The sequence below is a fragment of the Montipora foliosa genome, chromosome 11 (assembly GCF_036669935.1).
Source record: "Montipora foliosa isolate CH-2021 chromosome 11, ASM3666993v2, whole genome shotgun sequence".
Classification (NCBI taxonomy): Eukaryota; Metazoa; Cnidaria; class Anthozoa; order Scleractinia; family Acroporidae; genus Montipora; species Montipora foliosa.
Window position 1 is genome coordinate 25,991,978 of NC_090879.1, and position 27,500 is coordinate 26,019,477.

Sequence of the window (27,500 nt, forward strand, 5' to 3'; positions counted from 1 at the left end):
TTTCCTGTGGCCTGTTAATTTGTCTGTTTCTTCATCTAACGTGAATTTAGGTCGGACTTAGGTTGACTTGTTCATCTGGACAGACAAATCATCTTTGACAAACATGTCTTCCTAGACAGACAAATTTCTAACGACTAAGCTGTCTAAAAATATGTTCGTCCCAGTTTTACCTCAGACAATGTAGTTGTCTGAACGATTTGCTGTCTTCTAGAGTGAAAATAGGCAATGAAATTCTCCCAGTCCCATCATAAACAAAGAACCTCTTGGAGGCTGCAGTAATTAACTTAAGCAAGTACTTTGTCTTAATTCTTTTTCTTTCAAATCCAAAATAAAATGTAATACTTAGGTGTTATAACACAGAAACACATGTTACGTTGTGTTGTGCAACTTTGTATCACCTTTTCATTATTATCACCAAATTTTAAATTTTAACGTTCTCCAATATCGTAACATACATGTATATAAGAGAGAAAGGTCTGCACTAGATTAAATTAAATTGATGATGGTATGAGTCAGAGCTGGAAAAAAAACCCTGTCCGGTCGTCTGGGACAAGTAGATTTTCCCCTTGGGCAAGTAACTTTCTCTCCTCACTTGCCCCACGGGCAAGAGCCCAGGAAAGCCATTTGCCGACTAAATTTGTGACAATGATTTTGAGCAGAAAGGTTAAATTTTAGGCTCAAGGGTAATCAAGTGTTTTGATGAAGCTTGACGAAAATTACAATTGATAGCATTGTTTTGTTGATTGCGTGACAAGCGCTTATGGCTCAGAAGTAGTTGCCTAGCAAGTGATTAAAATCTGCCCCAATCAAATGTCTTTCCAAGATTAAGAATACATGTAGCTGTGTTGGGCACAAAAACGCTGTCTTTATTTCGCAAATTTTTGCGAGCATTTTTCAGTTTCTCTGTACAAAAGCAGTGCTCGAAATTTAGCGGTTGCCCGGTTGCCCGAGACAACTAAAACTTCATTCGGGCAACCAGATTTTAGGGAAAATAAAGGGCAGGTTGCCCGAGAAGAATTCGCCGGACAACCCAGGGAAAAAATTGAAGTACTTACATTACTGTGATGCCTAACAGAATAAAGAACAGAAGCTATAAACTTGAGACACGAAAATCGCCTTAAATGTGAGGTTTATCTTCTGATGCTGATAGATGGATCCACACAGGTAGGTTGTGATAATTAATTAATGCTGTTTTGATCGATTCAATCAGTAGTGTAGCAGCTTCCGTAATGTATAATTTGATTGGTTTGATACCCAAGCTGAAAACAAAGCAGTAATTAGCAGCTCTCATATTTAACCTGCTATTGTTTGGTATTGTAAACAGATTCTATTGTTTAAGTCTAAGTCATTGTTTCAATTGTTTAGTCTTTTGTTCTTGGGTTTGGGTATCGAGCCAATCAAATTATACGTTACGAGAGCTGCTACATGACTTGATTCAATAAGTCACGATAAGCTTGCTGTGTTGTCTTCAAACCCGGACCTCCTCGAAATGTTTTGGCGCACGCATATTTTGGTCTTTTCTGAGGCATTGTGGGATGAATGCTTTCAGATCTGTCAAGCGACGAATTATCTGAGGTAAGAGTAAGGTTAGCTTTATAAGAAAGGTCGTCATAAGTAGCCGTGCTAGCCAGCTTCAGCAAAATTTGCCAATGCATTAGCTACTAACCTTGGCAATTATTTAAATGAACAAGGATAATTAATAGCATTTCTTTCATCAATGGACTTATTTTGCCAGCATTTGCTGCATTTTTTCATCATTTTGTATGCCTCCAATGAACCATGAAGGCATTTCAATGAAACCATTTAGGGGTATTATTTGTCTGGTCAAATCCTACAACTAGGCAAAAATCATAGAAAATGTTAAGGGAAACCAAGTTCTCATCATGGCAACCAAAGTCACGGGCTTGGTTGTCCGGCATTTACCCTGAGGGCAACCTGGATTTATTCCTAATTTCGAGCACTGAAATTGTATGCAAAAAAGCTGCATATTTTGACTGTGAAAACGAAGCCAGCATTTTTAATGCTAAAAATCCAGCTAAATCTCTGTTTTCGGCAAACATACAAGTTTGCGAGTGATAACATACTTGGGCACTGCCGCGCGAAATAAAAGTATCATATTATCAAAAAGAAATGGATAACTGAGTCAACAAAATACTTTCAGAGTTTCTGGAAGATGACTTAAAATAGTTTTTTTTTTTTCAAATGAAGACGTTTTCCCTCGACTGAAACTATTTTTAATTCACCCAAATGAAAAAATATGCTCTTGCCGGCTACTCAAATTTGACACTGTTCCTGTGTCAAAATTGAAGTTAATTCTGCGTGTTATAAATTTCTCGTGCTTCTTTTCACAATGATTAATTGTGGAGCTAGACAAGATGCAGGTGAACATTCAAGGAGTAGAACACGATCTTCAAAGAATTGAAAAAATTGATTCAAGGCAGAATGAAGAAGTTAAAAGTTGTGGAAGTATTACAATATAATGGCATACACATGAAAGTGATCAGCACCAAGAGGACTACGGTCAAGCTGAGTTTATTACATTAAAACACGCCTGTAGTATCAAGGCTGTGCTCTAAGGAAAATTTCGGGGAGCCCTTCGTCCCAAGCATTTCAGCTGGGGTGCCCAGCCCTCCACGTTGGCCACCCAAATTAATTAATTATTTATTTATTTATTTAATTAATTATCTGAGATCAGCAATGCAGGAAGATCTTCATCCATCTCTCTCTCAACAAAACATTGCTGCTACTGCTCTGGTGATCGTCAAACTCTCTAGTGCAAGAAAAACCCGCAACCCCTCAAATTTTTCACGCCATACTTGAGAAAGACGAGAAAAGTGGCAATGCCACCAATGTTTTCAGGTTTAAAAGAGAAAAAGCAAAGATTGCGGCAGTTTTATGTAAAAACATTTGGGTCTAATATAGGTAAACGTTTTTACTGGTTAATTGGGTTAAAAATGAATTTTCAAAACGTGAATCAATGCCGCTTGATTCACGTGGAGCTTTTGTGGAAACTGCCGTGAAACAATTAAACCACCGCGACCCATTAGGTATCACTGTTTTTAGAGCAAGTCATCTTGATTTGGACGAAAATCATTGCTACAGGACAGAACTAAAGTATTGTTTTCTTATATTATCAGTAAAATGTTTTAATAGTGGAAGGAGCTTTTTGTGGATTCGGTCAAAGCGCCAGTCACAGCGTTATTTGTTTAGGGCACACAATGGTTTATCACGAACTAAAGACAACACCGGATTGCTCTGTTTCTAAAACAACAACAAATAACATATCTTTCCTTTTTTTCTTATTTCGTTATTTCATATACTGGGGAAATACAACAATAACCTAAATGTATTTTAGCCAAGCAGGCGCAGCCGCAAAAAATTGTAAAAATATTAAATTTGCATAAACTGTCACATATAAAACTGCGATTCCCGGGTTCATACAAAAGTAAATTACACCACTTGGCCGGTTGCGCTTTACCGCTGTCAGAGCAGAAGTAACAACTCTTTTTTTAAACTATAACCAAGAAATGCCAAACTCCACGTTCCAAATTTAATGTGTATTTTTTTGAGAAAGAATCGAAATTCGTGCGGCAGCCGGCCGTCACGTGAAAAGTCACAGATTATGTTACATGTGAAGTCATGTGGAATGGCCTTTGAACCGACTGTTTCATACGAAGAAAAAACATTTTCTGAGAGGTTTCGTAAACTGTAACCACCAACATATTAAAACTTTTAGCCGCGTTATCTGCCAGAAATACAATAAGCCACAGTGCCCGGCTGGGCGACCGGGTAGTTTTTCTCACTCGCCCGAAACCAAATGTTAGGCGCCTCAGGCGACCGGGCGCCGTTAGAGCACAGCCTTGAGTATGACTTCCATTTTTTCGTTCATGAATTATTAATGAGTTCCAAAACTTGGGTAAGCGGGGAAGTGCCCTGATGAAGCAGAATTTGAGAGTTACTTGCCCAGCGGGGAAGGTGGAATTAAAATATTCTTCGAGCCCTGAATTGAGTAATGCCGAAACATGTCTTACAGTGCGATGCGCCTTACCGTGGCCACCTAACAAAGTTTTTTAAAACTTATACGCCAATCAGTGTGTGCGAATTTGATTGACAGTCACCCCTAATTGCAAAGTTCGCACGGTTGTAATTTGAACACCATTGCATGGGTTGTTGAGTTGACGTACTTACACCTAGTTGTCAAATGTGAAAGTTTGTTGGGTGGCCACGGTAACGCACGTTGCACTGTAAAAGTTGGTTATGGTGTCTTAAATTTATTTTGATTTTGTCATTGGCCGTATTTATACAAGAGGACGTCTAAAACGTCCAGACGCATTAAACGTCTGGCCATAACTGCGACTAATATAAATACTGGACACACTTAACTTCGACGGCTTGAAATCAAATTCATGATTTTTGTTAAAAGATCCTGGGATTTAATCACAAAAGAGCTTATGTGTCCTTCATTGCTAAGTGCATCTCAGTTTAGTCCGTCTCGTCTTTATATTAGACGGCTTAGACGTCTGTTAACTTGAGACGTTTAATTCGTCTGACGTTTAATGCGTCCACCTTATTTCCCGTATTTATACTATTCGTCTAAGACGTCTAAGATGTCTTAGACGTCTTGGATGTTCTCTAGTATAAATACGGCCATTGTCACAAAGTTATGGAAATACAGAGAACACACTAATTACACATATTGAGTGTTTTGCAGAATTTGCTTGAAGCCAAACTTATGGGTAATGTGATCTCCTCTGACCATGAAGTCCTATACTGTAGTCAATTATTTGTCTCCGTCAAATGTCAACAAATCCTCCAAAAAGTCTACTTCTTATAATTGTTTTCAATAATTAAAAGACTTTAAATTTCTTAACAAGCTCGTGAAATATTCAGAGAGCTCTTTGGTTACCTTTAAACGGACAAGCTGTTTAAATCGACGCAGATGGAAATGAATCAAATAATAATTCGCCAAAAGCATTAGAGTGGAGACTACTTCATAGTACGTATGTGCGGGGATATGTGAAATTTTAATTGGGCGCTCTTCAAAATAGCTTGATACATCACAAAAGAGTACAACGATTGTCAAAGCACCCATTCAATTAATTTCAACGCAGTTCACGAAAAATTAAGAACTCTGTCAACAATGTACGAAAACACTCGTGGGCACACGTATCGTGTCAATAATCGTCGACGGTATTAAGGGGGGAATTCATCACGCAATGTGAAAAATCCGAGAAATGGCGAACTTTCCGGTGCTGTTGTCATAAAGTTATGGTTTGTTGATCTCAAACGGCGTAATGAACTTGACCATAAAAGATTTGTTAATTTATTTCATTTTCCTTTATATAAATTTGAAGAATAATTTTCTGGCTGCATATAAATCCACGAAATGAGATTACAAAGTGATATAATTTTCAATCGAGAATTTATTGTTTCAAAGAAAAAATGCAATTGTATTAACGTCAGGTGTTTCGAAAAATGGATTTGTAAAACTTAACAGACAATGAAAGCGCAAAATCTAAATGAGATAAATATACACCAAACTTTACAAGAATATGGGCATTTTTAAAATTGCTTCTATAAGGTTTCATATTTATTGATGTAAGCTGTAATCACTCCTTTCAGACCGTATCAAAACCTTACATGGGAAATTTGTTTTTAATTTGAATTTGTGTGCTTGTGTCTTGCATTGTAAGAGATAAACCATATACAAACCAGCGCCGGTTTAATATTACCTCGGTAGTAAGCCTTCGTTATGGCGTCGAATTCTTCTTGCCCCGCTGTATCCCACAACATGAGTCGAACATCTTCACTGCGCACACTGCAAAAGAACAAATTTTAGTTGATCTGAGGATAAAATTCGGGTTTAAGACACTGATGATCGATAATTTGAGCTCATAAACACTGCTTAAATATGCAGGAGAGAATTGAAATATCGCAAAATCACCAAGTGGCCTACTGATTAGGTATATATTAAAACACTCCTTCGCTTCATCAACCGGACTATTGTAGCATGGTTCCACTAACCTTATCTGTCGCTCTAAAAAGTCCACTCCTATCGTCTTCTTGTAGTCTTTTGTAAAAATGCCCTTGCAATATCTCTGAATCATACTGCTTTTACCCACGGCTCCATTCCCGACAACCACTACCTTTATCGCCACTTCCACGTCTTCCTCTTTCATAATGGCCCTACGAACAGATCTAAAGACGCCTTTTTAAATCCCAAACACTCGTTGGCAAGCAAAATTCTAAACGTCAGTTTTCCTTTTGTGCTTTCTGATCACAGCTGGAAATTAGTTCCCCTCGCAAAACATTCAGGGGAAGTCGCTGTCTCGATCGTTCTCAGCTGAATGCAAGGAAGTCGCTGCTCACGTTATGTGTGCGTTCTCCGATAAGATTTTGTTTTGGGAAGAATTCCTCTTGTTCTGTTTTGGAAAGAAGGTGTTGTAAGGGCCACGTAGAAGCAAACTTCCTGGCGGTATCTTCTTGGGAAAAAGAGGTGTGTTTACCGGTGTTCAGGTTGGATGTTTCTTGCACCTTTCGCCGAAGGAATTGTGGGTAATTTAGGCATGAAGTTGTTGTTATGGCAACAAAGCAACAAGGGAGCCCTGAAAACACTGACCCATATGGACCATTTATCACAAGCAACGTGATGGTTAGTGCTAAGCCTAAAGGTGCTGTTACACTGTGCAATTTCCATGCAAACCGTTGCGATACAAGCTGCAGGACAGATGTTACACTGCGCAATGCTTAACCGTTGCGGAAAGTAGAACTTAATTTTTCTTTCTGCAACGGTTTGCGCGACTGGTTTCGCAGTGTTTTTGGCCGTAGCAAGGTTATGTTACATCGGGCAAAGGTTGGTGCAACTTGTTTAGCAATGGCGCTGCGAGACAAGTTGCACGAAAAATTTGACAGTGTAACAGCGCCTTAAGACCCATTTTAAACGGCCTTAGTCGCCATTATTCACGTCCAAGCACCCAGGTTAGCATTTGATAAGTGTTGTGATGGCTGATTACTTCATGTAAGTGACGTGAAACCGGTTCAATTGCTGAATTTAGTCACATGTGGCCATGCGGACGAAAATAAAAAAGCTGCATGCAATGTAAGTAGATTATCAATTTAGTTCTTTCGATAGCACTCATTCCAAATAGTATTTTTTAGATTTAGTCTGTTTTAGGGTAGTCCATTTGGGTAGTCCGTCGGGGTAGTCCATGGACTGGGGGGTCAGTGTTTTCAACACTCCCATTGCAACAATCTTTCTCAACAAATTTCTCGCAAAATTTTTAAAAACTTAGGGGGAGGGGGTCGCACTAGAACGAACAACCTCGTTCCCAGGGTCTCTTTGTCGATGAGGAGAGAGACCCTGGTTGGGGCTGGTCACGTGGGTTTCCTTGACAAACATTTTCCCACTGAGGTAGAGTCTTCGTTGTATTTTGACCCGCAAGGGCTGGGCGAAAAAGTAATCATTCACAAGGTATTTTTTTCGATAAATAATCTTTACTTTACGGTGTAAGTTTTAAAAAGGTCAAAACAGCTGATGTTGTATTCCCACAGGAGATTCCACAAAAGCGGTTAAGCTATAAAATACAAGAGCGTTTGTGACCCATACGACCTTCAATGTCGGGCGACGATTGAAGTTCGCAAAAAAGAAGATTTCGTTACTAGCTAAAGTTGCTTCTGCAGAACATACACTATCATAAAAACTACACCACACACTACGTTTCCTTGATTAAATGTCTGTTTCATTTTACGGGCGCTAAAAATATACATCACAATTTGTGTTATAAATTAAACGATAAAGCCCGGTGTGCAGTTGCAAAATATATAACAGCGACAAAACTGTCTACTCACTGTACAAGTTTGCGACTTAGCGAATCACTTTGTTTACCGGAAACGAGTTTGTAGAACGAATTCTGTTTGTTTTACCAAAAATTATATAAACATTGAATCTTTTCCTAACACGACCCCTTCAGGCAAATTTTGAAAACTTGCTGCCTGACTAAACAGATCAGAGATACCGAATTGTATAGGTGGGGCAGGGCGATTTTTTCAAAATCGCTCAAAGTAAACAAACATCGTCAAGATTCGAAAGCGCGCGAAAACAGATTGAAAGTATTGTGGCGCGCAACATGGATGGTAGGTCTGGTCATTATGACGAGTTTCAAACGCCCTTTTTCCGATAAATAAGAGTTTCCGTGGGCCAGTCGGAAGAGCAGAACCTTCTCAGGCAGAATGCAGTTTCTAAAACGGGTATTCTGCCCAGTAGGCTGAAGTATTAAGTAAAAGATGGAAGGTGTTTCTTCCCATTCGGAACTGCGTTCGTGCTTTCGGAATAAATCCTCCGGAATAGTGTTATCATAGTGGTGTACTTTAAACCAAGATTCAGCAGGGCGAGGTATAAATGTCCAGTTGTATAGATGGGCTCTGATCATCCTTCGTCGTCGTATGCGCCTTCTTCTTTCTGCAAAGCGCAGAATAATTTCTTGCACTTCCGGCAAACCATGCAGATACAAAAGTATCAAAAGATTTTCGGTTTGATGTTGAAAATTCAGGTTCAAGTTATTTAAACAAGAGGCTATCGGTAGCCTACACTTTGTTCGATGGAAATTAAACCGATTTCCTTTCAATCAATGTATTTCAGGGATTTTTTATGTTACAATACCTTGGTCAATATCCAGTTCGATTCCGCAGTACGAAGTTTAAAGTTCACATTCCGTGACCCAACAATATGGTTAAGTGCGACCGTGGAATAGTTGTTCACATTTAAGACTGTTGTTAAAGGTGTTGACTCCAAGTAACTAAATACAGCAAAAGTGCAGAGAGAGCCGCAATTTTCTTGGGTCGCATGTTCACGTTGTACAAAAGCGTTTTCACAGTGTTTACACAAGAATTCAACCTTGTCATGTAGCTACATGAGCGACCGCGGGACACAAACCACTGAAAACAAAATTGGCCGGTGCCCGACCGAAAAAAATATTGTCTCGAGTAGGACTCCCCTCTAGCTTTGTTGTGAGACTTGGGGTGGGTACAAAACAAAGACCAGTTTTGACGGGTTTCGTGGGTGCCCGAACACTCTTTCCGGTGCCCACAAAAATCACGAGCAGCAAAGATTGCAAAAGGGGAATAAGATATCTTGGTGGCCCAAATGAGGTACATTGTCTCGAGTATTTTTACAACTGGTTTTAACTCCAGAATATGGCGGGTTTAATTTCCGCAGAGAATGGAAAGTTACCTAGCCTAGGAGGGTTTCAATTCTACACACATCACTAGAAGTGAACAACTGATGCCATGCATGGCCTGTACGTCCCGGTTGCACTGGAAATAAATGGCAAGAAAGTGCTCTGAAAATGTAAAAAAGCTAGCGCACAAATAATGCTGGAATTTTTAAAAAAGTTCTCGAAAGTTAGAAATAGGACTCAAAGGTTGCTTAAGACTCTGAAACATTGTTCTTGAAGACAAAATGTTGCACTGACCTAGAGAAAAATACGAAGGAAGAGCTCAAATGTTGCCATAAATGAGAATGCTTGCTCAAATTAGGAGTCAAAGAGCAAAACTGGTTGATCGAGAATGCGCTCGAAATGTGCTTAAAAAGTGCCCAGCCCATTCCGCCACCTGTTTAAAATAACAAGGATCTTTAGATTCTAGAACGAGGACGAGAACGAGTCCGAGTTTTGACTGTTTGTTTTTAGGGAAAATACTAAGAAGATTTTTAACCCGTACGATTAATCTTACTCTTTGTTAGCAGCATAGGTTTCTCAGTTATTCTTATTGCTGTTACCTGGGCCTTTTTGCTGATCGAAAACTGCCAAAACTACTACCGTGTTGTAGACTTGTTTTGACACGATGACATTTTTGCAAAACCTTGTACTAAAATGACGACGGTAACACGTTTTTCCCGCCACTTTTGAACCCTGCGCTATAGGCCACTTTCGAAAATATCATAATACTCTTTGTTTGTCCCTCCACATTTTGCATAAGCATGCATTGTTTTTTATTTCTATTGGGACTATTTGAAGTCCCAACTAAAACTGGAATTCGAAATAATGCCTATGCGAAATTTGGAGGGACAAACAAAGAGTATTATGATATTTTCGAAAATGGCTTATTGTATTGGGGTCGATCGTTTCCCAGTGTTGAATTTGTGTTCTGAGCCAATCACTGACAGAGCTTTTGTATAAGCTTAGGCTCTGTCAACCTCGTCCCCAGGGTCTCTCCTCTTTCCTTCCTGGGGACGAGGTTGAGGTTTTGTGCAAACGAACGCAGCATTGTTGGCCAACATTGTTCCAACATTGTTGCGTGTTACATGTTGCGTCCGTTTGCACACCCTGCTGCACGTTGTTGCGTGTTTTTGTTATTTGTTGCACGAAGTTTGAAACTGGTTAACTTTTTGAGCTAACAACTTCCAACATTTCTTTTGTGTTGGATCCCTTTGCACAGCTCTTAGCTCTTCCAACATTCGGGAGCTTAAGCAACGACAACGGCGACGGCAGCGAGAACGTCACGAATTTGCATATTTAGTAGGTAAAAACAATAGCTTTGCACACCCTACACGTGCGTTTTTCACTTTTGTCCATTTCTTTGCCGTCGTCAGCAAAACTACAACGTGAAACAGCCAAGTTTTTGGTTTTATGAAGAACGTCAGCACTTGAGGATAAATTTTCATTTTCTCTCCTAAAATGGAGTGCCGTTTCGACTGGTGTCATCTTTGAGGAAATACCACACCCTTCTCATATTAAAAACGTTGAAATAGTCACGAAGCGATTAAAATAACGCAAATTTATATTTTGAGATGACGTTCTCGTTGCCGTCGCCGTTGTCGTTGGGGCCACGCACGCGCATTAGATATGGTCTCCATGGAGTTTACAACGCATTAACATATTGAAACATAGTTAATAGAGGGGAATGGTTTGGAAGCTGGGCAAACATCAAAGGGGCAAACAAAGATGCCAAGATTTAGGTTGGAAAGTCCACGACCGTGCACAATCTTTTGTTTTGCGCTCATACACTACGCATGAATTACGTAATCAACACGTTTCTATTGGTTAGTTCGCCAGTACGGAGTAAACAACTATCGTGTTTTGTGCACGGTCAAGGCCAAAAGAGAGAACAAAAACCTACAACAAAGAAACTTCTCGCGTTTCATAACCATACACCTTATTCCAAAATGGCCTCCATTTAAATATTCTTTTGTTTTTATTCAAATTAGCCCGTGATCAAAGGGGGTTCTTAAGGTTCTTAAGGGGGTTCTTAAGCTTAAAATTCAAAAGAATATTTTATCTTGAACGAGGCAACAAGGGCCAATATCACGGTATGCGCATAAATCAGCGGCCATTTTGGAATAAGGTGTATTCTCCTCTATTAAAAATGGTTGAAAACAAGATGGCAGCCGAATTTTGCAAGTTCGCAAAGTCTTATGGTTCGTATCCTTCGCGTTGTTACATTGTCGGGTGTATTTGCATCCCTTCCCACACCAGTGCTAACGCCATCCGACCTCGGCCGAACCAACAACTCCCAACATGCGTCCGTTTGCACGGAGACTTGGTACTAACTTCCTTTTCAAGGAGTTGTCGTTGGCATGTTTGAATGTGAACATGTAGTTTGTCATCCAAGAAGTTAATGCAAATCAAATAACATATATAAATTTTTGCTTTTTTGCCCGTGGAAGTCAAACAGACAGGGATTTGCGATCGAGTTGGTAGTGATGAAAAATGGTTTGGGGAAAACATCGTCGAGATCGGTGGCTGACGTCGATGTTAACGCTTTTCGACAGCGAGAAAATATTTAATAATAAAACCTTTGACGTACTTTGCTAAAACATCTTCCGATCAAAATGTTAAAGAAAATTGACAAGAAAAGTTGTTTAATTCAAAAACGTGGACATCTCCATCAAACTATTGATCTTTGTGTATTTCGCTTTGCGAAGCTGAATTTGAATTTAAAATCATGTCTTAAACGAAAAGCAAGTTTAATTGACCGGATGAAGAGTCTGTCTTACAGGGATTAATTTGAACGCATACATCAGATATTTGCATAGAGCGACGATACTACAAGAAAAATAGTACCACTTAATTTTAAAACTGTGGCATTCAACCACGACTTTTGAATATACTTTAAAAACCTGGGGTTTAAAACAAAGAACGCATAAAGTACAAGCGAGAAAAACACTGGGACGAGAAAAAATAAAGATATTTAATTGTTATGTGTGAAATCTGTCCCCAAGGGTACAGAGAAAACGAAAGCACAGTTTTTTGAAATGAGAAGCAAAACATCACTCCAGGCCAGATCAGTTCATGACCGGTCAATTTTTTTTTCAAACTAATTTAAAAGATTTCATGCTTAAAATGTGACGATTACTGACTTGTGTAGTGTCTGAGAATCATATCAATTCATGAAAAATCAAAGACAAAACTCATTTCAAAAATTTATTGTCAAACATTTTTAGCTCGAAATCTAAAACATCCAAAGCACTCCTCGTATTATTGAAACAAATTTGATTCCCTCCAGCGATAAAATATTTATAAATGTCAATTTTGTCTTGTAGCCAATGAAATGGTGGGAAAGAAAGATTCTTGTGAAAGAGCTTTGAATTTGTAATGAGAAACCACGCCGACACTCGCCCACTGAACGTGAAAAATTTCAAATTCTCACCTTCGTGCTGGAAAAATAAGCCTAGTCGGACATAAAGAACGTGTTATGTTTCGTCAAAAAGACGACATGTTACTGTCCGACGTTCTCAAATGTTTCAGAGCGCCTCTAAGCGAGGAGCAAGCCTTGGCTGTGTGTTACCAAAGCGCTAAAGAGTTGATCGCTATTCACAAGGAAAGTTTCGGGGCTTTAAGAAGGCAAAAAATTGACATTGAATTGACTACCATTGAGCTGCGAAAAGATGGCAGTGTTTTCTTCACGAGTATAAACGAATCCAGTTCGGTTCAAGCGGAGTCTGCTGTGCTTTTCGACTTGGGGCGAGTTGTCTACGAGTGCTTGGATTACGGAATGGAGCCTTTGGTTGAAAGACAACTAGAGGAAGGTTTAGAAAGTCTTATTTTCGACATGACAAAATGCGAACAAGGAGATGAAGAAATATCGCTGCCCGACAACTTCGACTCTCTGGGAACCTCTCGTGAATGTGTTCCATCGAAAGGAGAAAGAAAAATCACCGACAATGATCAAGAGATTATTAGAGTAGATATCACGCTGGAAGCTGTTCTGAATCGCTGCGCGAGCCACCTGCCCACGGAGATTTCAAATGCTGATGATCATTTTCGAGCCGTTTCCAGAGCACTTGCCAACGAAGCTGTGGACCTCTCCACATTTCTTCAACAGCTTTGTAATGGGCAAGCCCTCGTCGCTCAAACATGGGGTCGGGGCGTTGGGCCGACAAATTGGGCATTTTTACAAAGTTTGCAAGCGGCAGAATGGGCCCAGTTATGGCTGCAAGTGATGAGAGAGCTTCGACAAGGGGTCTGCTTGCGACATGTTGATCAAACAAAATTCCCGCCTTCTACATACGAGCTCTCACCGTATGAGATCCTTCTGAAGGATATTCAGCACAAACGATACACTCTGAATCATGTCAATATCACAGCTCAAGTGAAAAAAGATGCGCACGATGTTATCTTGGAATTCATTCGCTCACGACCTCCGCTAACAAAGGCGAGCCTTCGTAAAGTGAAGCAATTCCCGAAGGGAAGCCCGAGTCCGCACGATACATTATTGAGTGAGATCCGATCACCACCGAAGCTGAAACCAACGCCACGGCCAGTCTTGAAAAGCGTCAGAGAGATTTACTTTGAAGAAAAGACTGGCGTTGCCATTAGCGACCCAAACTTTACGCCTACAAAACGTAAATGTTTGAAACCAGCGATCAAATTAACGGAGTTGATCAATCGTTGGGATTCTTCCTCCACCGTTGAAATCGATATTTCTCCGAGCATCAGCCGATCGGGAACCCCTCAGATTACGAGCTCGGATGAAGACGAGAACAACAACAATTACAGCCCGTTCAGTGAACACGAAGAGAGTTCAGAAAACGTCAGAAAGGCGAGCAACTCGAGCGATTCGAGCTACTTTTCCCTTGGCGAATTAACTTGCATCCAAAACACAAACTTTGACTGGTTTGACATCATGAATGATGTTCACTGTGATCCAGTTTTTCCACCATCTCTTGCAGAAAGTATCCGTTCCATCGCCATAACCTCCAAAATCTATATGACGATGAAGGAAGTCAAACACATACGCCGTACGTTAGCCATGTTAGAATTAGAGGCTTTGGACCCGGAAGAAAGACTCTTCAAAGAACTAACCAATGGGAGGCTGTGCTTTTGCTGTCGAGCCAGAAAATTCTCCTTATTTGGAAAGTGGTCGCGTGTGTGCGAGATCTGCGAGTGCAAGATCTGCTGTTCTTGTATGCATGAAATGGACAGTTCTTCCAGTCATATATTCCAGGAAGAAATACATGCGGGCGGGAATCGGAGGGATTCTGGCATCGATGACATGTCATGGCCATTTTTGGGTTTTCTGAATCTTGGAGGAGAGTCAGAGGACAACAAAATGCACAAAATTTGCTTGGCCTGCAAGAGATTTATTGTTATGCACTGCTGAAACGTTATAGCAGATTAGTTAACTCACTTTTAAGCTTGGTCAAAAAAAAAAAGTATCTTTCTATGGTTTAAATTAGAGTGAAAATTTAGGGTTGCCGTAATGATTACTGCTTAATTTAAACTGAAGGACTGGCTTATCTGTGAATGTCGAATAGAAAATCGCACATAATATTCAATATCGAAAAAAGACTTGCGCCTTGCGATTATTTGGTGTATCTTCAGAACTTTGGTGAGACGTTTTTCTTCTTTTTTTTTTCGTATGGCATTAGACGTTTCCCCACCATTTGCGTTCAATTTTAATGCCAAGATTTTTTCGCGTGCGTACGAACTTTGAAATGTGGGGTTGTTTACATTTTGCCGTTGTGCTGCCTGATTTTGGAAATCAATACCACTTTTTGCTATCGGACTGCTTAAAACAACAGCTGTGTTTGCGCGTTAACTCACTGCTTTATCCTTCTTGATAAGACATGCAATCTTGGAAGTTAGCTAACGACTAAAGGCCAGAATGCATTCATTGTGATAAGACTGAAATACTCCAATAAAGCTTCAGCGAAATAACAATTCGCAAGGGCAAAAATGATGAGTCTTTCCTGACTTTCTGCTGAACATAATGATATATGAACATAAATTTGAGTCTTCTTAATGGTCGCGAGAAGAGAACTGGGGCGGAACCCACGTGATACGAAAGCCTATGTTTGCAACCACATTTGTTCCACATAAAAGCACTTTTCGGAGAAAACAAATGGATTTCTGAGCAGGGGAGCGGACTGGCGCATTGGTGAGAGTTCTCGTATCATCTATGTGGCCCGGGATCGATTGTCGGATTCGACCTCTTATGTGGGTTCAGTTCGTTGGTTTTCTACATTGTTCCGAGAGGTTTTTGACCGGGTACTCCGGTTTTCCTCTCGCCTCAAAAACCAACATTTGATTTGTCCTGATTTCAGTTGATTTGTAGTCTCCCCAATTAGTAGAGCACTCGTGCTCGTCTAAAGGCGCTTTCCATTTGACAGAACTGACCGGCCAGACCAGGCATTTGGAAGCATAAACTCTACAACGCCTTCAAATTAACATTCTTCGAGGAGGATATACTCTCCTCCGGAAGAATGCGAGGGATTATCATACAATCGGTCCTTCAAATTGTTGCATTTTCTTGGCAAACTGATTGGTCTGGCCGGCCAGTTTTGACAAAAGGAAAACGCTTTATGAAGACAACCTTGTTCACTGTATTTAAACTAAAATTCAAAACGAGCATTTTCCAGCAAATATTTATAACTGCGTCATTAATTAGTAGCTTTGTGCCTTTGCTCTTGATTTGTTTGTTCCCTCTAGTTGAGTTTGTGAAAGAGGTAATCTACATCCGTGCAATATTTCTTTCTCTTGCTCCTTGTAATTAACTAGACTGAAAATGGCTTCTTCATTCTTGAACCCCTTAAGCCCCGAGGGGGCCCTCACTGACCAGTAATCTGGAACCGCCCGGCGTTAGACAGAGTAAAATCTATAAGTGGTAATCAATGGGAGTTAATTAACAATTATTCCACGAGGGCGTGATGGATATGAGAGGGCTAGAGGATAGTTAGCCAACGAGGCGCGTAGCACCGAGTTGGCTATTCTTGGGTTTCACACGACGTCACGGCCGCCATGTTGGTGTCCCCAAACAATGAAATGACGGCCATGTTGGTGTCCCGATCCAATCCTCCGGGAATTGAAAGCTATTATTATGCTAACGTATTCTTTTGTTTTCGTTGAAAAACATGGCTGTTGATCACGTGAGTGAAACCCAAGAATAATCATCTCATATCCAACAAGCACGAGTGGAATAATTGTTTAATTAAAAACGCCCCCAATATATTAGACAAATCTTCCCGACTTTATTTTGTATGAAGAAACCGGATGTTACAATACACCGATAATTTGTAAATTTTCTCAACTTGCATTGTTTTCCTTCGCCTTATTAACTAACACAGATGCTTAAATTGTCAAAATAAAGTTTTCAAGTTGCTACTTTGAAATATTTTCATGCTATTCTTTGTGGCTGTCTTTGTGCTGTCTGGTGTTGTATTTTGTAACAGTTCAAGTACTTCTTTTTCATTTAACTCCGGTGCGAAGCGATTTTCGCCGGTCGCCATTGTTTAGCTTTATTACTGATGCATTCCTTGACCATATTAGGTACAGCAAGTATATGACCTGATAGCCCTTGTCCGGAGCCAATGAAAATGCTTGAAATCTGATATCCGTTGGATTTCACTCACGTGACTAACAGTCATGTACGAAGACAAAAGAAAACGTTTGCATAACATAGGAGTTCAATTCCCGAAGGATCGGGTCGGGGCACCAACATGGCCGCTTTTTCTTTGTTTGGGAACATCAACATGGGGGCCGTGATGTCATGTGAAAACCGAAAATACCCTAGCCTCCTACGCAGAAGTTCTCAGGGTTCCGCTCGCGTTCCTTCCCCACGAACGTTCGCTGAAGAGGAACGCGTGACGGAAGCCCTAAGAACATCTCCGTGGGAGGCTAAATATATCCTTCGTATTTTTGAAGACTTTTTTTCATTGATGTTGTTGTACTTTTCGGGGTGGATTAAAGTAGTGTAGTAGTTGTTGTTGTTGTTGCTAAAACGTATGTCAGATGAGCGGCCAAGAATTCTGAATTGACAAGGAAAAACTGTTGCACGGTGATGTCTTGAGTAGGATTTTTCAAATTGGGGGTCACACTGTGTCAAACAGAGGGTACTCACCAGATTGTCACGTTAGTTGTCGTAGGTTGCTTCTTTAACAAAAAGCTTACTAAAGGGGACTAACCCCCCCCCCCCCCCCCCTCCTCCTCCCGCTTCGCCCTTGGTTTCAATACCGATCCTTTTCCACCTATAAAAACATTTTGGACGACAAGCCAAAACTTTGAGCCTACAATCTCGGTCATAAATAGTTATAACACTTCGCTTGAACAGCAAGTGAAGCGCATCAAAGCTGTTAATAACGTACCCCTCCCCCTCCCTCCCGTCAATGTTGCATTTACCGGTTGGTTTTTGCACTCCAACCCATAAACATCAACATTGAAGGGGAAGAGGGGGAAAATTGCCGTATGTGTCACAACATTTGTGACCGAGATTGTATCTCTCATAACCTGAAAAGAGCAAACGCGTGCAAATAAAGCAAATGAAGATTAAATTAAACTGAAATGAAAAGCTATCTTAGTGAGTAACATTCTAGACAAGGTTAGCGAGAGGGGTGAGACAACTGCTTCATATAAAAAGTAAAAAAAACCACATGATCCCAAATACAGGTACAGATAAGGTTCTCCTGTATTAGAAAAGTCATTTTAATGTGACAACAACCTTCAGAAAAGAATAGCTACATGTAAGCTAAGCAGTCCTGAAGTACGCGTGCTTTGACAATAAAATCGTCTGCCATCAAAAAGACAAGATGGCATCTATATGTTATTGTCGTAACGACTTTCATAACAATTATTCCTACTACAGTGAAAGAGACAATTCAGACTATTCAAAGAGGTGATTGCATTTTGTCACATCTCTAAGTCTTGTAAACAATGAGCGGTCGTGTTCAAAGATTAAAAGTACTTTACTGTTCTTTTCAGTACTTTAATGTTGTTGTAATCGCATCTATGTTCCTTCTTCCCAGAAACCCATAAGGGTTGAAACGTGTAACGGCACCTTGTGTGCTGGGAAACAAGCTTCTGAATATTCAATTTGCTAAGTACCATATTTGGAACAACAAGAGCGAGGAGTTTCCAAATATGGTACTTAGCACTGAAACATTCAACCAATCAGTTCGCACTGAATATTCGGAAGCTGTGAACGCGCGTTACACGTTTCAACCCTTACGGGTTTCTGTTCTTTCTTCATGATGTTACCTTATATTTTTCTTACGTTATGATCTGTATACTTTTTTTTTGTGATAATTTTTGTACTACTGATAAGTTTCTTCGTTTATTTTTCCCCGGTTATTATTTGTGTACTTGTGTTTGCAGCAACTTTACTTTAATTGCATTTGTCATTAGTAATTAAACGGAATATAATGAAATGTCTGTAAATTAGTATGTTGATTTATTTTTGCTCCTACCCAACTCGATTAGCTATGCTGTTTTTTTGGGTGGGACTTGTATTATTTAATCCTAATGTGAAGTGTTGTAATTATGTTATTATACATTGGTGTCACAAGCTCGATTTTGATTGGCTATAAGCACGCAGCTAATTCTTGCTTGCTCTGTTTCTCTTACGTCATACCTACAGACAATAGATTTTATATATGTAGAATTGACGTCATACCTACAGACAATAGTTTTATGCATGCAGAAGTGACGTCACCTAACACACTAACCAGCAGTTTGATCAGTTTTGTCATGGCGGAGCCCAGCTCAGGAATATGCATAATTGCTGGTTTTCACTCACGTGATCAACAACCATGTTTTTCAACGAAAACAAAAGGAAGCGTTTGCATAATAATAGAGTTAAATTCCCGGAGGATTTGGTCGGGGCACCAACATGGCCGCCTTTTCTTTGTTTTGGGCACCAACATGGCGGTCGTGACGTCATGTGAAAACCGAGAATAAAACAATTATTGAATTCGGTTTTCGCATGTTAGCGATAATTATCAAGGCCTCAGTTTGTGTTATCCGCCTCAGCCTTCGGCTTCAGCAGATAACACAAACTTTGGCCTTGATAATTATCGCTAACATGTTCAACCTCATCCAATAATTGTTAATTATTGTTTTTTTGTTCTTTTTGTTAAAGTAGCTTGTACTGTCATCTTGATATCCTGCACAGTGCAAGTGTGCTAGCGCTGTATAGACTTGTCACTGTTCCACTAGTACAATTCTGACTACCACTACTACCACTAATCTGTACTGGCCAGTAGTTTGAATCCCTCTAAAGCGATCACTTCATTGCTGGCGAGCCTTAGCGAGGCAGCAGCCTATTCTTGATATTAGCGAAAAAATTTTGTGGGATGTAAGATCGGAAGCATGCACAGGCGATTGTGGTGGTATCATGTCTATCATCCGGGGTATTGATACCCGAGATGACGTCACGTGCACAAATCATTCACAATATTCTTTGCCCATTGAAGCGATAAATTTGATCGTTGAGTCAAAATGTTTGCCCGTTGAGGCAAATAATTCGGCAGGTATTTTTTGCAAGTTGCAGGTTGCAGGTTGAAATTAAATTATAACTGGATATACTTACCATGACTGTTACATGAATAGCTAACCTTAGGCCTAAAAACGTTTTTGAGGCCTAATTAGGCCTAAGGTTAGCTATTCATGTAACAGTCACGGTAAGTATATCCAGTTATAATTAATTTTCAACCTGCAACCTGCAAAAATAACTTCCGAGGCAGAACAAAAGCTTGCAACCACAAATGTCCCAGATGCAAAATGTAAGTGGAATTCACCCGTTGAGACCACCGAGATGGTTAAGTCCAATTGTTTATCAACCATTCAGGGCAAAGAAAAGTTGTCGAACATGGTATTAAATTGTTGTTGTATGACTGACGATGAACTTTCATCAGAATGTGTTGAGATTCACAGCTTAAAATATGGAAAGCGCTAACAGGGTATGGTGAATGCAGATGAATACTCGTCCTTGTGTTTAGCCTTGATGAATACTTTCTCTACTTACAAAACATGCAATTGCCATTCTTAAAATGTTACTTTGGCTATTCTCTGTGAATCAAATTGCTCGTTTTATACTTTTGACCCCCATGCTTAAAACTCTGATGGTTCAGTAAACAAACTATGGTGTTTTAACAGACATTCATGTTACCTCGTTGTTTAATTTGCAGTTATAGTTACTACATCATGTACAGTATGGTTTTCGTGGTCCGCGAGAAAAAAGGATAAACTTGAATATCTTACCTGAATCAAAAAGCCACAAACTGAAATTTTCCATGAAGATAGCTTTTTCGTTTCTTGCGATAACATTAAATTGGCAAGTTCCAAACTGAAATATTTCTCTTGTAATTTGAAAAAGGGTGAACATAATCGCGAGCCCTTCGTCCGCGAATTTGGTCCTTGGTCCGCGAGTCATGTAAGCAGCCCAAAAAAAATACCTTTGAATCCCGATAATTTCTGTACGAACATGAAAATTTATTTATTCTTTATTATCCTTGATATATGTCAGCTACAGTCGTATTGGATGTCATTGCGAGTATAGAATCTGCTTTTATTTTCAGTTGAACGTCTCGCAACACAAGTTCCAATTCATTATAACACCGTGTTGGTATTCTAGACATACAAAAGAAGGTAACCCGTTCGTAAACATGTACAAACAAGATTTTGAAAATATTCAGTTAAAGCAAAGACCTTTTCCATTTATCGAAGGTTTTCTTTATCTTCTTCGCGAGACTTAAGTTCTCTGGGGTCATAAGTAGTATAAGTCGCGGACCAAGGACCCCTATGCGAAAATTGTTGATATGTTTCAAGAATCGATAAAACAAAAGTTTAAAACTCTGCTGCAAATTCGTTTCCAACCGCAGAAATTTTAGTTTATCTGTAAATCTCTTCTGCAAAAAGACATGTGTTCCCGTTCCGTTTTATCTTTACACAAGCCAAGTAAACATGACCATGTAAGTTACGGAGCCGCAAAAGTAGAGACTCTCTAAAAAGACAAATTAACACACCTGTCAACAAACTTGAATTCCGCACAATCACCAATGGCAGGAAAGCCGAAATGGCGTCATGTGAAAGAAGAATAATCAAGAAATCATTGGGCAGATTTGTTTTTGGTGGTACTTTAGTTAACGAGGAAATATAACATCATGTTCGAAAAAGTCGCGGACCAAGGACACCATACAGTACTTTACTCATCGCACTTAAAGTTGCACTTACGTTGCAGTTATGGTTAATAGGCCTTATCACGGTTTTGACCGCCATTTTGAGGGGTAGGCAAAGCGTAAAGAATTTGTAGTGTTTATATGGGGATCCGATGTCAAATAACTTTCGTTAAACGCTAGTTCTGAAAAATTTATGAATTGAGAACTGAAGGTACAGGGCAAAAGATTATACAGACCAAATTTTAGGCACTAACTTTTTACAGAAGTTGCCCGGCAGCGTTTTCAGTTTTTCCATATATTTGTCTGTAATTGTTTCCCGCGAATTTTCAGTAACAATTAAAGACAAAAGTATGGAAATATCGAAAACGCTACACAAAGCCTCAGTTTAGATTTAATTTATCCTTTGCCGCGCGTCAAATGATTGTGAAGTCAAAGGTGTCACGCTTTGACTCCACCTTTTTCCATATGGTCAAAGTAGTTAAGCGCCGTTTGCACGAGCACTTTTTATGAGAAGATTTTTATTTGCTCGTGTATACGAGGAAATTTGGCCAATTTGTATGTGAAAAGCTGGCATGTTAGCTTTCATGTGACAAATAAAAGTTGTCAAATACGAAAAATTGCTCGTGTAGACGACTCGTCACATAGAATGTGGCAAATTCCTGCCTCTCAGTGAGCGCCAGTGGCGAACGACCAGACAACTTCGCCTTCCTTCTGTTTTATCTCTGCTGCCCAAAGGCATTGCTGACCCACTTAACTGCGAATTGTCAACAATTATTTGTTGTGCTATCTACTCGATAACATTTATTTGCCACATAAAATTGTCACATAAAAATTGCTCGTGTAAACGGGGCTTAAGGGTATACATTTGTTTGACGGGCATCAATGGTGAAGTCAACGCTGATGCCATGCATATTCAACTTAAAAGGTTACCTTCGACAAAGATTAAAAGGGCAGCACCCGCGTGTCACCTCCATCTCTTTTGTTTGTTCCTTCAAGAAAGCTATTTGCTCTCCATTTACTTTTACCTCTTGATTCAACGTTTTCAATTTTGACAGCTCGCCGTTGTTGAACTCGTTCAACAATTTTGCGTAGCTGCAGAACTTTCCCATATATTCCCTGCATTTCGTAACAGTGAACGCTGCTGTTCCTATCATTCCTGCCACTCCAGACACTCCTGCCACTGCCACTCCTGCCACTCCTGCAACTCCTGCCACTCCTCCGACTCCTATCAAAGGTGCCACTGTTTTACACGCAACTGTTGTACCAATCGCAGCTATGCCACATGCTGTTACTAAATTTGAAAAAAAGAACTTTTTTTTATATCTATTTATATTTTTTGTTATAGTGAGATTACGAAAATATCTGGGAAATCGATCAAAGTAAATCAACAAAAAAATAATAATAATAAAGAGAAACTCAGGCGTGATCTTTGGTTTATATGATCATGTGAGCTATGAGTTACAAATGTCACTTCCCTAAATTAGGCGATACGGATTATTCAAAAAGAAATGCGACACCACTGAAGCGTCTCAAACTTTTTAGCTGAACCTGAAAAGTGCTCCATTGATTGGGGGGTCCGCAAATAAAACAAAACCACATGAAATTAAAGCACATAAAATTTTGATAGGACTATGAGGAGGAAAACCTCTCGGTGCAGACTAGAGAGCCAGGAAACCCACATATGACAAGGAGTCGGGGATCGAACTCGGCCCTATGTCTGTTGAGTTTGGTGGTCCCTACTCTGTTTGGCCCGAGAGGGTTTTCGGTCTGACGAAAGGCTAAAGCTCGAAACGTCAGCTTGCAAATCATGCCTCTCACCTTTATCGACCGGTAGATTTTCGTGTCTCAGTCCTCTCTGACGCAGTGCCACAGTTTCTTTAACTAAACCTATTCATATTTTCTCTGGGTACTTCAATTTTCCCCTCTCATTAGAAGGTAACTTTCATTAGTTCTATAATTAAATGCCCTATGATTTTATTATTACCAGGAGTTACTGGTAGCAAGTGAAGTGCTGGGAGGGGACCTTCCCATTTTTCACGACAGAAGTTCTCTGAGCTTAACCCCTGTCGGGTGGGGTTGGTATCGGGGTGGGAGACCATCGATGTAAAGTGTACAACACGTGATTGCCTTTCGTAGACGCCGTATGCATCGCAATGCCTTTAGTCAATCGGAATACTCATATTTAACGGAATCCTGACTATTCATCACTATAGGAGACATAAATCTAGTAGTAATCATTGATTATGAAGTGAGGTCGTTGGGAGCTAAGGTTCGCAGCACTTATTATCGTTATTATTATTATTATTATTATTATTATTATTATTATTATTATTATTATTATTATTATTATTATTATTATTATTATTATTATTATTATTACCAATACCACTTACCTCCCCCCAACGCCAACCCCGCAGCTCCAGCACCATACATCAATAAAATGGCATGTGTCGCCTTTTTTGCTTCTTCCATTGCTGTTTGCGCTTCCGTGACGCGCATTTTGCAAACACGAAGATCCTTATTTATCTCTTCTTTTGTGAAGTTAATCCTTTCTAACTTTTTCTTGGTCATGCGACGTCCAAGGTTGCTCTTTATGAACTAAAGTAAGAGTAATTGAAAAAAAAAATGCGAGATCGAATAATTTATAAATCGATAACTCGTTCGTAACTTGATCAACAGGTCGGCTCAGTTGCTTGAGCATCTGATTTCCGTGAGGAAGGTTGCAGGATCGCACCCCGGTCGGACCACCGTTGGGTCTCACATTAACTGAGATGGTGCCTTTGTTATTTCATCTGCGAAGGAATAGATGGTGTCGGTCAAATCCGGGCTCGGGTTGAATCTGTTTATAGCTAGGTTAAATTGGTGATCCTCATTTTACCTAGGTTGAATATGCACTCTGCCTAGTTTAAAGCAGCTAAAAAAAAAAAGGATTGAAAATACCTACACCTTCCCTCACGCTCTGTCTTACGTATCTTAACACATATTGTTTTTTGTTTCCTATCCTGTTATCGGTTCTGTATTTATACACTTATTCATTCAGTCTCAACATGACAACGTAGTAAGGAACAAAGAACTGTACTATGCACTTGCCGGTATTCGAACTCGAACCCTCAAGATCCATGGTCCTGTGTCTTCATCACTACACTACAAGGACGAACATGCTCAACCCGCCACAGGTCTTTTTATTATATTTACTTTCCTATAATAAGTCACTTAATATCCATGTATAATAACTAAAACCAATCCTAACTTTACCCTAATTTTTCTATAGGCTTAATTTAGGCTCCAAAAAAATTTCTTCAATTCACCTGAGTGCATATTCAGCCTAGGCAAAATGAGGAACACCAATTTAGCCTAGGCAAAAACGGATTCAACCCGCAACATAGACGTTTCTTCGCAGATTAAATAACAAAGTCTTCTCGAATAAGCACCATAAACACTACTAGGCCAGTCTAAACACCTTAATGTTAACATTTTGCGACCAGGCGTTAAAAACTCCACACAACGTTCGGAATGGGGCATGGAGGTCCCGTTTTATGGTCTGTTATCTTGAAAAGCCCACTATCACTGGTGCTTTGCTCTCTTATATGACCCGCACACCCTAAAAGCCAGGGTAGTTCGGGAAAAACGCTTGAGTCTAAAATCCCAGACAAATAATAGTTAAACTCTTACATCTATTTGAAAAAAGCTAAATGCGATATAGACCCCTTGCAGTAATTCCCAATCTGAAGGACAAAATAATGGTTGTTCTGTCCCCTGAGAGAAACAAACCTTTCAAATGCAAAACAATCTTATTGTTTTGTTCTCCAAATTGGGAATTCATCCATTCATCAATGTGGAAATTTAACATTTGCCGATACTCTTGACATAAAGAAATGAAAATTTTGTAGGAAAATTAAACATTTTTTAGGAAAGATTTGCTATCTAATCTATCTTACGGTGCTTACTTACCTTTACCAAACTCCTTTGATTAAACCACATTTTCGTGTTTCGCCGTCAATCATAACCATTACAATTTTCTCAAATATGATTGGTGCATTAACTACTTTATTATTCACTAATTATTGTGTAGGGTTGAAATCGGACAGTGAAATCGGACAGTTAGTTGGCTGTAATCGGATACCTGAAATCGGACAGTTACATTAGCCAATCAATTAAGTGCACTCAGCTTAATCCACCAATCACAGAATATATCACTATACCCATAGCAACAGCAACTTACTCTACCAAACTGGAGATTTTCCAAAATGGACAAATTTGTAACATTAGACAGTGAAAAGGGAATGCGTTCATTTTGTTTTCTCGGAAATTGTAATGGTCATGATTAATTGGTAACAGGACTGAGTGGAGTCCAATTCGGTCTGTAATCATTCTCGTGATTAAACAAATCGAACTCCCGCTACGCGGTCGTCCGATTTTGTTAATCACTCGTATGATTACAGACCGAATTGGACTCCACCCAGTCGTATTACCATAATCGCAGTCCTATTACTATTATCGCAGATTGACCTTTTATCTGACAGATCAGTGGATGACTTGGCATTTTCATATAATGACACCCTAAAAATCTACGACACCGCGGCACCAACCTGCTCACGATGGGTTGCCCACCGCCCATACGCCCCGTGGTATAATGAAAATCTACGTCAAGTTAAACGCGAAAAACGTAGACGTGAACTCAGATATAAAAAATCTGGTCCCATGATTGATCGCTTACTTTATTACGAAAAATGTTCCGAGTACAACACTTTAATAGACAAGTCTAAATGCAATTTCTACAAATCCAAAATAGCGGAAGCAGATCGTAATCAACGGTTTAAACTTATTGATGGTCTATTTAGACCAAATAAGACTGTTCTGCCTACACATGTCTCTGCTGATCAACTTGGTGATAATTTTAACGACTTCTTTCTGAATAAAATAAGAGACCTACGAATGGAATTAGGTGATTCTTCTCATATTGCCTACGAGAGAGAAAAGCGAACACTTCACTGTGAGTGATCGAAGTTTGATCCACCACCGAAAGATGTTATCAAGGATATTTTCTCATCTTTCTCCAATAAGACTTGCTCTCTGGATCCCATTCCAACGCATATTTTTTAAAGAAAACATAACATCAGTCTTATCATGTGTTAGGACGATTGTTAAACAATCTTTTGCAACTGCATATTTTCCAACGCCATTAAAACTATCACAAGTCTGTCCCAAATTAAACAAGCCTGAACTTGATCCTGAAGATTTTGCCAGCTATAGAAGTGTATCAAACAGTCCACTTCTTGCCAAGATAATAGAGAAATCAGCTGTACAAATCCATCACTATCTGAACATCAACAATCTCTTTCCTAACTGCAGTCTGCATATAGAAGACACTACTCAACTGAAACTGCTCTATTGAAAGTTACCAATGATATTCTGAAGACCCTAGACTCTAATGGCGAAATAATAGTTGTATTACTAGGCCTCTCGGCAGCGTTTGATACGAAAGATCATCGTATCTTAATTGACAGATTACGAGTATACTTCAACTTTAAAGAATCAGTTCTTCAATGATTTTCTTCATACTTATTTGATCGATTTCAAAGAGTAAGTGTTGGTACCTCCACATCTTCACCTTTGCGTCTTGAACACGGCGTTCCCCAAGGCTCATTACTTGGCCCTTTACTGTTTACTTTACACATGGCACCTCTGCAAGATGTTTATTCAGTCGCACAATTTAGACTGAATGTTCTACGGAGATAATCTCAAATTTACATTGCTATCAACAATCATGAACTTCCAGCTAATACTCGCTTGACATCCTTCACACGTGTGTTGAAAATGTGTTTTCGCGGAACACTAAGAACATGTTAAAGAGTAACCCCAATAAAACTGAAATACTTCTCTTTACCCCGCCATTTAGCAAACAACCAGCTTTTTGTGGGGCTGTAGACCTATGTAACACCACAGTAAAAGTGAAAACCGGGCAAGGCCAGGAATCTGGGTGTAATCATTGACAGAACGCTGTCGTTTTCTGATCATATAAATGAGACGTACAAGAAGGCAAGTAGTGCGATTAGATCGATTAGACGTATTCGGAAATACCTTCCACAGGATGGGCTCAAGAGATTGGTGAATT

At 39.6% G+C, this 27,500-nt stretch overlaps 3 protein-coding genes across 3 annotated transcripts in view; 2 read left to right on the forward strand and 1 right to left on the reverse strand.

The window, feature by feature from the left end:
- LOC137977827 (ras-related protein Rab-23-like) overlaps nt 1–6,541 on the reverse strand; it is a 19,437-nt gene extending 12,896 nt beyond the window's left edge. Inside the window, exons 1-2 of the mRNA XM_068825168.1 lie at nt 6,025–6,541; nt 5,733–5,818 (exon numbers count right to left, since the gene is read on the reverse strand). Of these exons, the coding sequence (XP_068681269.1) occupies nt 5,733–5,818; nt 6,025–6,179 (241 nt within the window). The 5' untranslated portion in view covers nt 6,180–6,541. The remainder of the gene's footprint in view (nt 1–5,732; nt 5,819–6,024) is intronic.
- Nucleotides 1–27,500, forward strand: part of LOC137975130 (melanocortin receptor 5-like) — a 387,070-nt gene that overhangs the window by 94,050 nt on the left and 265,520 nt on the right. The gene's annotated exons all lie outside the window — the stretch shown is intronic.
- LOC137975562 (protein spire homolog 1-like) lies at nt 12,608–15,273 on the forward strand. Its single transcript, XM_068822676.1, has one exon. The coding sequence runs from the start codon at nt 12,691–12,693 to the stop codon at nt 14,596–14,598; it is 1,908 nt and encodes a 635-aa protein (XP_068678777.1). The 5' UTR covers nt 12,608–12,690; the 3' UTR covers nt 14,599–15,273.